The following is a 13,256-nucleotide window of genomic DNA, read 5'->3' on the forward strand; positions in this document are numbered from 1 at the left end:
GACTGTGTCATTGAAGGTATCTCCTGACTCCTTCAGTCCTGGCTCTGCTGCTCAGCTGCAAGCACAGTGCAAAGTAGCTGGGTATGAAGATGGCTTCATGTTTTTAAATTGTGTAAGCTTAATTTAACAAGGACAATAGGATAAGAATGTTATATTATAAAGCAGCAAAATTCAGATTGCCCCATCCATACCCAGCTGTACAGCTCCTTCTCTGGAGTTCGACATCTTTGCCAAACTGTGCAGCTCTCTGCTGAAGCTCAGTGTCCTTATTTAGGCTTTCTCCTCCACCATGACTTATTTCAGGGTCTGGCTTTGTTGTGATTTTTTTTTTCTCCCTAGGAGCTTGCTTCATTTCCTTTCTGTGTTTTGTTTTTTCCCCGTAGACAAACATTGGCTCCATCCTGGCATCAGTAAACCCCTACAGAGCCATCCCTGGTCTGTACGGTGTGGATGCCATGGAGCTGTACAGACAGCACCGCCTGGGTGAGCTGCCTCCCCACATCTTCGCCACCGCTAACGAGTGCTACTGCTGCTTGTGGAAGCGCCATGACAGCCAGTGTGTTCTCATCAGGTCAGAGATGGACAGCCAGCTACTCCATGGCTGCATCACACGCCTTGCTCCTGCTCTCCCATTTGCACTGACATCTGCCTGAGTACCCTCACCACCCTCCCCGCCTTTGCCTGATCCCTGCTTGTCACAGCGGAGACGTCACATGTTTGTTCCTAGAGATGTGCCGCGGCTAGGATGGTCATCAGCTCTGTCTGTCCTGGATTTGTGAATGAAATGTGTGCTTTTTCTTAACAGTGGAGAAAGTGGAGCTGGAAAGACTGAGAGCACCAAGTTGCTCCTGAAATTCCTGTCAGCCATGAGCCAGACCTCCCTTGGGGCCCCTGTGTCTGAGAAGAGCACTCACGTGGAAGAAGCCATCCTGGAGAGCAGGTACAGTCACCCTCGTGGGCACCCAGAGTGCTGGGTCAGCCTGCTTTGGGGGGCCCTGCCTTTGGGGGGCCCTGCCTTTGGGGGGCCCTGCTTTTGGGGGGCTCTGCCTTCTGGCAGGGATGGAACCAGACCTGGTAGAGAGGATCACAGAGGTGAATGATGTCACATCAGGGAAACACGAAGGTTGCCATCCTGCTGGGATGCCTCGCCCTGGCTGCTGTCCCAGCTGTCCATGGATGGATTAGGCTTCTTTCCAACAGCAATGTGGGATGTGTCTCCTAAGCTGGAGAATTAATACTCTAGCTCTGGACTGTAGCTGTCCTCACAGGGAGTCTCTGTCATACTCCTGCTTTCCTCCACGAGCCCCTGCTTTCCCTCAGCCTCCCTGTGTTTCAGGCTGCTGGTTTGTCTGGCCCACAGGAGTCCCATGGGCAACCTGGCAGCTCTCCTGCTGTCCTGGCAAGTGATTTAATGGAGAACCATCCATGGGAGCTGGCACCAGGGAACAACCACCACCCACCTAAACCCTGACGAGGCATCAGGCAGGCAGGGAAGCGCCTGAATCAGATGTGTTTGAGAGAGAAGCTGGCAGCAGTGGGGGAATGGAGACACGTTTCAGGGAAAATGCTTCATGCCAGAAGAGGTGCTGACACCCCTGAGGGACCATGACCCACAGATGACCTACGCTGGAACAGAGAGATGAAAGGAAAAAGTATCTGCAAAACCTGAGGAAGAAAAGTGTGGCTGAGGAAAACTAGTAAGACGCAAAGAGCAGCAGAGAAAATAAGGAAGCAAAGAATGACAGAGAGAAGCAGTGTGACCCCAGGCTCTCGTGCTGTGATGCTGGGGAAATTTTGAGGGAGTGAGTGTAACCTGAGGTATAAAAGAAAGCTGAGGCTAAGAAATGGAGGGCAGTAGGTGTTTGACATCAGGTAAGCCTGGGGAAGAGGCAGGAAAGGTACATCTGTTTTGTTGTTTGTGTCCTTGTTTTCCTTAATACCTGAATTATATTAAACAAATTACATTAGAATTTCCCAGACTGTCTTGCCTGTGGCTGAAGGACCTTGCTGGCAGTCCTGCAGTTTGGTACTGTCAGGGTGAGGCTGCAGACTAGTCCCAGATGGAGCCTGTGATAGTTGCAGAAACCTCCAGACGAGGCAGCTGTGAGAGCACTGTGGGTTTTAGGTCCTTATAAAGCAGAGCAGCCTTGAGCAGAAGGGCTGCTGCCCTTGGACCTGGTGTTCCAGAGACTGTTGTTGGATGATTTATCCTTTGCAGGTGTGCAGGTCTTAGCAGGCACGGAGGCAAATCGGAAAAAGCTCTGAAGAGCAGTACAGTCATGACTTAAGATCTGCAAAATCTGCTTTAAGGCAAGCGGCTTAGAAGGCTCAAGCACTCTTAGCAGTGAACTGATAACCTGACAGTGATCAGAGAGCTTATGGTGCTGGGTAGGTGATCCCTGACTCTGTAAGATGCCACAGCTGTGAGCTGGAGTGAAGTTAGAGAACACAACCTGTTCTGTGTGCATCTCTAGTGCTACATGAACCATTGCAATGTGAATGCAAGAGAATCTGATTTGTCACCGTTTCTCTGAAGACAAGAAGCTGAAGGCCTGGCCCAGACCCAGAAGCTGCTGCTGCTGCTTCTCCTATGGACCCTGCCTCATGTGTTTGAATTTCAGCTGCACTTGCTCTGATATTGGCCCTCCTCAGGTTCACTTATGGTGGATCTTCATGCTTGCAGCCCAGCACATACCAAGGAACAACACTGTACTATTTCTCAGTTTCAGACGACATTGCAAACACAGTGTTCATCAGCTTTCTATAATTTGCTTGTTTTGGAACTTCCAACTTGGGGTATTTCTCACAAATCAGGCTCTCAAAACTCCTTTGGCACTGTTGATTTTGTCTCTTTTCCTTCTTGAAAATATCCATCAGTTCATTAAAAATTCTGTTAACTTTTCAGCTTTTTTTTCTTGCTTCACTCTGAAGCTCCCTTCTCCATGTTGGGTGCCACTGCTAACCACAGCATAACCACCTTTCCTGCTATTCACCCCCCAAGTCTTCAAATCTTTTTATCTTCAACTGTGCATCAGAATCCTGAGCTGCATATGGTGCAGTATTTCTGAACTCCATACTTCTCTTTCTGCTGCCCTGCTGAAACTGGTTCCCATTATTTTGAATGCTTTAGTGCATCCTGCCCACACCCAGCAAGCAGCCAGCATCGCCTTCCTGATGTGCTGCTCCACCTTGCAGTGCACTTCTGTCTCAGGTGCCACACTGTGATGTGCTGCTGGCACAGCCCAGGCCCCTGCCCTCATTCCTGGCTGAACCAGCTCACCCCACCCTCTGCCTTGCCACTGCTCAGACTCCCTCCTCCTTATTTTCCCCCCTAAGCCTGAATGACTTTGCACTCATGTGTGTGAGCCCATTGCCAAACTGAACTAGGAAATAAAGACATTTCCTTGTGCTTTTCGTATATAATTTAGCATGATTTAGAGCCACAAAGATTGGCCAGCTGGCTCCTGCACTCTCACTGCATCTGGGGTGGTCATATAACATAACCCTGCTGTCCCTTTTCCTGCCTGTCCCTGTTAATTTTGTTGATTCGTGGCAGTGGTGTGGATATTTCTGTGCAGTGTCCTTATTTGCATACTTGTTTCAGAGGTGTGGGTCTTGGAGTTCAGATTCTCCAGGGCAAGGAACTTTCCTGATCTCTAACTGGCATTTCAATGGTTGTAGTGTGTTATAAGAGAGGAATTTTCATTTCTATTCTTGTTACTTGAAAGCCATTGTTTCAAGAGATGTTAGAAAAATTCTGCCTGGATTTTCCTGAATGTTGTTGACTATTTCCTTAAGCACAGCTCTCCTTTAGGTAACACTTGCAGGGCCTGAAGCCTTCTGCAAACTCCAGGGTGTCTCTAGTTGTGGTTATTTTTTATGCTGTATTTACTAACTTTGTGAATAATCCCATATCTGCCCCAGTCTCCAGTGGGACTGCACAATAGATCTGTGGAGATGTCTAAAAGTCAGCATTTCTCAGGGTAATAACAGCAATAATTTTTGTTTAAAACTATGTATGTTTTAAAATTAGACATGAAAACATACAGGCTGTTCTTGCAGCATCTCTGTGATTCCTTGCTTGTCAGCCCTTCAGATTATTTTAGAATTGGTTTAATTGCAGAAATGAATATTGTGATCCTGGATTCTGTGTGTCATTTTGAGTGGTTTAGGCTTTTCCCTTGTACTGTTCTGTTAAGCAAGTACCAAGCATTTTACTGTTAAGCAAGTACCAAGCATTTTAACTGTTTTTTTCTGAACATGGGAAGGTGAACAGCAGACAAAATTCTTCAATTTATGGCTGGTCTGATGTTTGGTGATAGATTTTTTTTTTTTTTTTTTTTTGGACCTGAAGTGGATGATGATGCTACTCTCTGAGAATGTAATTTCCAAATCTATAGTGTGTGTATAGTCCCTACACTTGGAAACGATGTAGCTTATATCAGCCTAAGCAAGATTTAGGTAACAAGGGCTTGTGTGTTCCAGTACCAAATTGAAGTACCAAACACATTGTTTTATTACCGTTTGTTAATTTGAAGATGTTTGCCTGTAATTTTAAGAGATGATTTATCAAAGGCAGAAGGAAAAAGGTAGAATGAATATAGAAGTATGTTGTTTGAAGCTACAGAGTGTTTGCCATATATGTCTGATGGTTCTGAAAATCCTTGAAAAAGTACACTTGTATTCATGGGATGTGCTGTGTAGAGGACACAGCCTGGCTGCTCTTGCCACCTTTCATTTCCTGAAGCCACACTGGTGGGGAATGCCCTTGACAGTGTGAGCACCAGCTGCCCATACAGACTGGAGACTGATTTAATTAACTGCAATCCCAAAGGGTTAAAATTTATCTATCAGCCTGTTAAATTGCTCTTGCCATCCTTCCTTTCCCTTGAGCTCTTCCTGCTTGTCCAGGCTGGTGCTGTAACAAATAAATCTCTCGTGTCAGAACACAGCGTGCAAAAATGTCAAAAGACTGGGCAGACACTTTGTTTTAATGATATCCCATCACTAATCATATCTTCATTGCCTTGTTTCTACAGCCCCATTCTGGAGGCCTTTGGAAATGCCAAGACAGTTTATAACAACAACTCCAGCCGCTTTGGCAAGTTCATCCAGCTGCACTTCTCTCAACATGGGCACATCCAGGGAGGCCGAGTCACTGATTGTATCCTTTTCTGCAGCGCACCAGAAATGGATTGAGTGAGAAAAGACCAGGACGAGCTCAGTGTAGGTCAGGAAATCCCCCATCAAAGTTCTTCAAAGTCAATTTACAACAGTGGGAAAATTTGCAACTTAAACAGGGAATAAGTGTTTGCTTTGTGGCTCTGCAGTACCTAACTCTGGGAACCTTTTGTCTCAGTACCGCATTAGGTAGGGGCATAGTTTGACTTTTCACTTCGTTAATCTCAACACTCGATGCTTAAAACCCTGGAATTTTCTACCTTGGAGGATTCCCTAGGTTGATTACATTCTGTTTGCTCCACATAAAATTGTTCATTTATCTTAGCTCTGCCAATGAATTTGTGATTGAGAAAGGTGAGGCCAAAGTAAGAATAAATATATTCTGCACAATATTTGGGTGCAGAAGAGAATTATGAGTCCCTGTTTTGGGCTGTCATCTTCAGTGGACCTTGGAACCCTAGTCATAGAATCACAGAATATTTCAGTTTGGGAAGGACCCATAAAGATCATTAAGTCCAACTCCCTGCTCCTCTCAAGACTACCTAAAATGAAATCATAGGACTTATGAACACTGTCCAGATGCTCCTTGTTGAGCTTGGTGACGTGACCACTTCTGTAGGGAGCCTGTTCCAGGGACAAGAAGGACAGTGGAGATTGGACACAGTCAAACTGTGTTGAGCCATGATGACTTTCTTCCCTGTATGGCCAGGTACTCCTCTCCCAAAGGCTTTGACACATCTTTTGTCTCCCTGAGGGAGGTAAAGCTGCCCTGGCTGCATTTCCTGATGTGTGTTCAAAGCTGCTGCTGACTGCAAACCACACCAATTGGCAGTGGAGTAGCAGCCAGATGAATTTACAGCTGTTGTAAATGACAGACTGGGATTGTTTGGCCTCTGCTCTTTGTGCTGTGAGGAGATTTAAGATAGTGGTCTCCTGCAGGAGCAATGAAAACTGATGCAAGACTTGCTGTGTGCAATGCAGGCTTTCAGATAAGAGTGGCCGCTAATCTTTGTAGGTGTCCCTTATGTGGCTCATCTTTTGTTATGTTATCTGTGCTCTACATGGCCCTGCCCTTTTAAATATCTCTTTGGCACATCATACCTCCTTGGACAGTGAATAGAGAGGATGATCTAAGATGATTTTAGAACCACTCTACTGGCTTTCCAAACTGTCAGTTATTTCATGATTCGTTGCTGGTTGCAGGGTTCATCTCAATGTGCCTATCATCAAGAAATCTGTGCTTCTGTCACTTGGATGTTTTTTCCTTAACGTGCTATTCAGATTTACTGGAAAAGGTAGGTGTCACCTCCACTGAGTGCTGGGTGAGCCCTGTCCTCAGAGAAGGTGTGGCAGTGCCAGATCACCTCCCGGATGAGGCTGTCTGCACTGCAGCTTGCAAGCATCAGCTCCTGTGTTACTACTGCAACTGCCCCAGATGAGGAAGAGGCAGAGCAGCCTCTTTGTGAGACTCTGTGTGATAGATACAGGCTGTATTTATCACAGCCTGTTCTCCCATCTTTGATAAACTCTGTGCGTAACAGAAAGAATCCAAGAAAGAACTGTTAACTGAGGAGAAGGGGAGAGAGAAGTACCTGGAAAAGCGGCTCCACAGAGAAGCACATGGGGTACAACTCCAAATGCAGGCATCTCTGATTGGATGTAGTTTACTTTGGAGTTGGGAATTCACTGAGGAGCAGGGCCAGAACTGACAAAGTTCAGTTTGTTAATGTGTATGCCCAGCACAGCCACAAAGATCTTGATATAGAATTTACTTAGACAAAACCATAATTAAATAGCAAGAAGCCCCTCTTGTGCATTGGCCCTGGAGATTTACCTGTATCCTGGTCCTCTCTTGGCCTTTGCAACCACAAGTCTGATCTTTTTCTGCTGGCTACTCTTGTATTCTTTGTTTCAGAACAGGGTGGTACATCAGAACCCTGGGGAGCGGAATTACCACATCTTTTATGCTCTACTAGCTGGTGTGAGCGGGGAGGAGAAAGGTAATTTCATTTTCTGGATATGTCTTTTGTGCTGTTTCCAGTCCAACATGTGAAGCAGGTGTAAGTGAGTTAGAGCATGGAGTGTTCATGTACTTGATATGTAGCTTTTTCTTGAAGGCCAACAATGTGGTGATTTTGTGGCAAACAGAAAGGAGAGTTAAGAGAAGGAGGCTGAGGATGACAAAAATTCCTTATGAGAAAAGACTTCAGGCATTCTGTGCTGAAGGAAAAAGTATGTGCAAAGTGATGAGGTGATGTAACTGGCTAGAGGCAGAGGAAGGGTAAAGAATCTTGATTCAGTTGCTGGTGGGAGCTGTTCAGGGAGTTCAAAGGATGGACTGATAGATATATTTTTAGAACAAATCTTCAGTATAGGTAATAGTAGAGAGAAGAATTGCAAAGACAAGCGATGTAGTGAAGGTACTAGAGTACTACACAAAACATGTCTTGTGTTTGAACAAATGGTTTATAGCTCTGTACCAGGGGAAGAGGGGTGGGTCTGAAAAAGTGCACACAGAGGAAGTGGCAGCTGCAGCCTGTGGACAAACCCTCTCTGTAGTGCAGCATCCCCCTAACAACTTTTGTGTGTGTCTGTCCCAGGCATTGCTGAGCACTGATGGTGTTTCTGGAGAGGTCAGATAGGCAGGCAGGGACATGCTACAGTTGTACTCTGGTTTTGAGGGCCTGGGGAATTTCTTTATGCTTTTGGTTTCTGTGTGTTAGGATAATCAGATGGAAGATTTGGGCCTGACAGAGTAGGAGGGAGTAGGATTTCAGTTTTAGGGGGTATGTGCAGGAATGGCTGCTTAGGTCAATTCAGAGATTAATCTAAAGCAAAGGAAAATAGTGGGGATCATGGTTATTATCAATTGCTTAGGGATAACATACAAAACAGATTCTTTTCTTCAGCAGATCTTTGCTATTCTTCCCCATCTACTTCTCCAAGCTTGTATCCCAGGCTGCTTCAGCTCCCCATCTGTAATGTGGTTTTGGCTCTTGACAATCCTTGCCTCCTTTCTCCATTGGTGTTTTAATTCTCCAATGTTCTTTTCAAAATGGGGGATCAAATCTGCAGATAGTGTTTAAGATGTGGTTGCACAGCAAATATACAGAGTCCTAATTCTGGTTTTACATTTAGTTTTGTGAACTATGCTCAGTTTTTAACTGCTGCTTAGCACCGAATGTCTTCAGAAATCGGACTGTGACTCTCTGAACTCTGTGTCAAGTGATGATATCTAATTTAGAGGTCATTACCATATATATACAGTTAAGACTATTTTTCTGTACACTTTTGGAGCTAGAATTAAAAGGTTTTTTCTTGAGTCAATTCAGTATTGAGATATTATTCTGAGACTCTGCAGCTTGGGATTTGACTGTTCTAAATTACTTTGCATACCATCTGCAAGCTTTGTTACAGCACACCCTCCCACCTTCCTCTTCTATGAACTAAAAGACTGGTTGCTAAATGAATTGTTGTTTCTCCCCTGCCTCTTTTTCTCCTGTTGCAGAGAGCCTCTCCCTGTGTGAGCCAGAGACTTATCACTACTTGAACCAGTCTGGCTGCGTGACTGATGAGAACCTGAATGATGCAGAGATGTTCAGGAAGGTCATGGTGAGTCCAGTCCTAACTCCTCCTGAACTTTTGGGCACAGGCTAATGGACTAACATGCTGCATGGTCTAGATCTCACAGGCAGAATTGATTTGCCCTAAACCAGAATTTGGTGTTCAAGTCCAAAACCCAGCTAAAATGAGACTCAAAAAGTGGCTTTAGTGTACAGAAGTGGGGGGATTTGGAAAACAGTCAATATGAGTGATAATTTAGAATGATAGAAAATTTGGGGGAGCAGAACCCCACCCCATAATGGTTTGTGGGAGCTTCCTAGATAGCCTGATTCAGGGAACCTCAGACTGACCACTGGAAAGGGAAGAGTTTGGCCTGAAGGTACTGTTCTCCAGAAATATTCCAGTGAAGTTATATCACCTGGGCAAATCCCCTATTCTGAAATATCACAGAGATTTAACAGACACCTGTTTATCAGAGGTTAAGGGATTAGCAGGATGAATGTGCAAACTCATGTTTTATTTGATAACACTTGTTGGCCTGAAGGCTTTAATAATGTCGGTGAAACCAGATAGGCAAGATGAGTAGAGTCAGCTTAGGGTTTCAGTACCTCCTGGTTGGGTGTGATTTAAGGGAGGGAGGCACCGCACAGCAGAAGTTTCAATGGCAATATGGCATTTATTCTTCAACTGAAGAGATGCTGGAGGAAAGAAGGGAACTAGAAGCCCAGAGTCCCCCACTGACAGGGTGCATGCATGAAGGCTGGGCCCTACCTCTCAAAGTCAATTTATGCCCCAAAAACTCTGGCTCACATGCAGGCATTAAGAGGGAATGTGCCATACTTCCTCCTTATCTGATAATCTCTTTCCAACCATCTAACAGTTAATGCTGAAAGCCTGGTTTTAAGTCTTGCTGCATAAATCTACTGTACTAAGAATGAATTAAGAGGGTTATGTGGATCAGAGTAAATTAAGTATCTTATATGGATCCATCCTTCAGGGAAGAAAATAAGTGAGAATGTGGAAGCCATCCAGTAACATCTGTAACCTGTGCTGCCAGTGTTCAGGGTAGGATTTCCTCACACAGGCACAAACATTCTCTTTCTTGTGACAGACTGTCAGTGGTGGCAGCAAAGTGCAACCTGAGGATGGGGACAATGCCCACCTGCCTTAGGTGGCAATACAGTAAATGTAAGAATGAATGGGAGACAGTAAAGATCACTGACAAATGTATAGCTCAGAGAGGTGCTGTGCCATCCCATTTCATTTGAATTCGTGGTGACTGTAATTCTGAGTTTTACATCTTACACACACCTGGCCCGGCTCCAGTGGTTGCATTGTACCTGGCTGTACCTGCAGCTAACATTAGCTGTTTGGTTTTGCACAGACTGCCATGAAGGTGGTGGACTTCAGCACTGAGGAAATCAGAGACATCTTCAAGCTTCTTTCTGGCACACTTCATTTGGGAAATGTTGAATTCATGACAGCTGGTGGGGCCCAGATTACAACAAAAGCAGGTAAGTAGGACCTTAGCAACTTGGTAGACCATGCAAAGCCCCATAAGGTGCCCAATAAAGCCCTCTCCCTATTCCTTTCTCTCTCTGTTATGCTGGTCTGCAGTACCCTCACCAGCAGCTTCCCTGTAGCTGAACTCTACAGAAACATTGCCACAGGATGCATTGCCCCTGGGTACCAGTGGGATTTAGTTGGTCTGTGGCCCTGTGATCCATTTGTGCTCCTTGATATTCTCAGAGTCCACAGCCTCACAGTTTCTCTTTAGAATTGAAAGAAATGGAAGAAATAGATCAGGAAGGAGTTTGAGATAAAAGTGCTCTGTTAGAGCCTTTCCCCCATCTTCATTTGAAGCAGTTGCTAGTGTGCACTCTGTTACGGTTATTTAATCTCAGCTGGTCTGCAAAGTGAGTCCCAAAACAGACACAAGCAATAAAAATGTATTACAAGTGTTTCAAGTCGTAAATTAATTGCCTCTCAACATCCAAGTTTAGCAATCCCATGCTCAGACTGCAGTATTGTGCTTTTACAAAAAGATGTCTTCTTAGGCAGTGTTTTGCTGGTGCTGAGTCTTGCACACGGTTTTGCTCTTGCTGTTGTCAGCAGGAAGGCTGACTTACATGAGTACCTGACTGTGCTCTGTAATGGGCACATGAGCCTCAGACTGGGTATGTGAGCCTACAGCTTTGGGTATGCCCAAGAGAATCAAGTAAGAGGGAGTGTGTTTTGTGCTGGAGTTTAATCACCTCTTTTGTAGAAGTCCCTGGGATTTCCTCACTGAGCTGCAAAAATATCCCTATGAGTGATGGGGATCCATGCAAGAGAAAAACGTGTGTCTTCCTTTTAGTGCTGAATGTTGCCAGTGACCTCCTGGGCTTGGACGCCTTTCAGCTCTCTGAAGTGCTGACCCAGAGGTCCATGATTCTGCGTGGGGAAGAGATCAGCTCCCCTCTCACTGTGGAGCAGGTAAGTGTCCCAATGCGTGCTTCCACTTCTGCCACTTCTGCACTCCAGGCCCTGAGTCTTCCTCTGTGTCACCCATTCCAGCCTAGGGCCTCCTGTTTCTCAGGTATTTTGCCCTTATTGGTAGCTCAGGTCCCAGTGTTGATTCTGCTTTTCAGGCTTTACAGGGGAGTTCACCTGCACAATACTGGTTTTAAGTCACCTTCACTCACCAGGATCTGGTCATACTTGTGTCATGCAGAAGGTGCACCAGATGCTTTGTGGTAATTGCACGTGTGCGTGCTTTAACCTGCAGAACTTCCAGGCTGTGCTGTGTTTACTGGAAAGTAAAAGCTGGCACACAATTCCCACAAAATATCTGGCAGTTGGGCTGTTACCCCACAGCAGCTTCTTTCTGGATCCCTACAACCACAAAGGAGGATCACATAAATTGACATGCAGCTCTTGTGGTGCTGCTGATCACTTGAGGGCACTCTTGGTGTTTTAGGCCATGCACAGATAACTGCAGAAAATCCTCTGTCATTAATAAAATGCAAGGCACTGGAAGGCAGGGAGTACTATTACTAGGATGGAAAAGGCACCATGTTATAGCAAAATGAACATCTGTAATGGAAATCATGTGCTGGCACAGACTGCAGAGGGTTATCAATCCAACGCCTACATTGGCAGAGAAGCCAGAGTTACTAGACTCTCTCTGATGGATGTCTGTCTAACTTTCCTTCAGATTTCCCATGGAAGGAATTTCACAGCATCTTTAAGTATCCTGCTTTAGCTGCAGTGGAGTCTGGAGTTGAAAAGATTTTCCTCATAATTTAGATTACCTTTGACATCCCAGCTGTCCACCTTACAAGCTTTGGCTTCTGTGAAGTTTTTCATGTGGTGTTCTCTTTTCTAAGCTAAACAATCCAGTTCCTTCAGTGCTTCCTTGTAAGTAATTTTCTAAATCTCTTTGTCTTCTGTCTCTGTTTTCCCACATCTTTTAAGAAGTGGAGTGTCCCTAACTGGGCACTGTGTTCAAGCTGAAGTCTCAGCAATGCTTATTATGGTAGCGTAGTTGCTTATTTTCTTGCTGTAGACACACATGCTAATATATCACAAACTGAGCTTTGCCTTTAAGAAATGGTCTCCTTTTTCTGCATAGTCTGTGACCTTTCTTTGCAGTGAAATTGTGTGAAAAATATTTTCCAGCCTGTAGTCTGTGGTAGATATCATCAATATCAGACACCACAGTTTTCTTGTCAGCTGTCTATTCTAAAAAAGCCACATCGTTCTCTAGCAGTGTGTAAGGTTGGATAACAGATAATACCAGAGGCACTTCATGCAGTCCACAGCAATGGCATGCAGTTGCAGAATTGACAGAGTCTCCCTGAACAGAGCTTCCCCTGCTGTATAGCTGTTCCTGACATGTGTGTGTATTGGGCCCCACACTTACTGCTTGGAGCCCAGTGAAGTACCAAGGCCACAAGAAAATTGTGATAGCAAGTGGATGCTGCCATTTAGCTGTGAGCCTGCTGCACTCAACACTGGGCCTGTAAAGGCTGTTCCTGCCTAAGCCCTAAGTGCTGCACCCACCTTTTCCCACTTGTGGGGTAGCATTGCTGGGGATTTCTCATTATGTAAGGGGCTCGTTACCCGTCTGAGCTTTGACATTTCAGTGGGCTGAAGGGATGAACTGGCCTAAGGCAGGCAAAGCTGGCAGGATGAAAGGCGCCTTTGAGAATCTCATTTGAGCCATACTGTGGGGAAAGTGATTGCTTACAGCTGGATGGGGAGGTCCTGTTCCTGGAAAATGTGTCCAGCTTACTGTGTAGCCAGATACACTGCAGAGGCATGGCCTTGAGGGCATTCTTAGTCCCAACCAATAAGGCAGATCATCTGATGGAGAGAAGAAACAGCCAGAAAAGGCGTGTGTGCCCATGCTTTGAAATGATCTCTTTAGTTGAGAAGGGAGGTTATTCTGTGTCAACTTTGAGCTGCTGAAGAGGAAATAGTACCTAGGAAGAGAAAGGAGGAGAAAACCAGTGTGGTTGGGTGAAAAG

General features: G+C 45.3%; 1 protein-coding gene across 2 annotated transcripts in view; it reads left to right on the forward strand.

Annotated features, from left to right (window-relative positions):
* Positions 1 to 13,256, forward strand: part of LOC134421272 (unconventional myosin-X-like) — an 89,512-nt gene that overhangs the window by 22,677 nt on the left and 53,579 nt on the right. The window contains exons 4-11 of one of the 2 annotated variants that reach the window (XM_063161969.1): positions 384 to 571; positions 806 to 940; positions 5,040 to 5,164; positions 6,463 to 6,476; positions 7,097 to 7,181; positions 8,690 to 8,793; positions 10,130 to 10,259; positions 11,102 to 11,220. In XM_063161969.1, coding sequence (XP_063018039.1) covers positions 384 to 571; positions 806 to 940; positions 5,040 to 5,164; positions 6,463 to 6,476; positions 7,097 to 7,181; positions 8,690 to 8,793; positions 10,130 to 10,259; positions 11,102 to 11,220 — 900 coding nt within the window. Of the gene's footprint in view, positions 1 to 383; positions 572 to 805; positions 941 to 5,039; positions 5,165 to 6,462; positions 6,477 to 7,096; positions 7,182 to 8,689; positions 8,794 to 10,129; positions 10,260 to 11,101; positions 11,221 to 12,005; positions 12,145 to 13,256 lie in introns of those variants that run through there. The other variant, XM_063161971.1, reaches the window with a different exon arrangement.

Source organism: Melospiza melodia, chromosome 8 (genome assembly GCF_035770615.1).
Source record: "Melospiza melodia melodia isolate bMelMel2 chromosome 8, bMelMel2.pri, whole genome shotgun sequence".
Taxonomy (NCBI): domain Eukaryota; kingdom Metazoa; phylum Chordata; class Aves; order Passeriformes; family Passerellidae; genus Melospiza; species Melospiza melodia.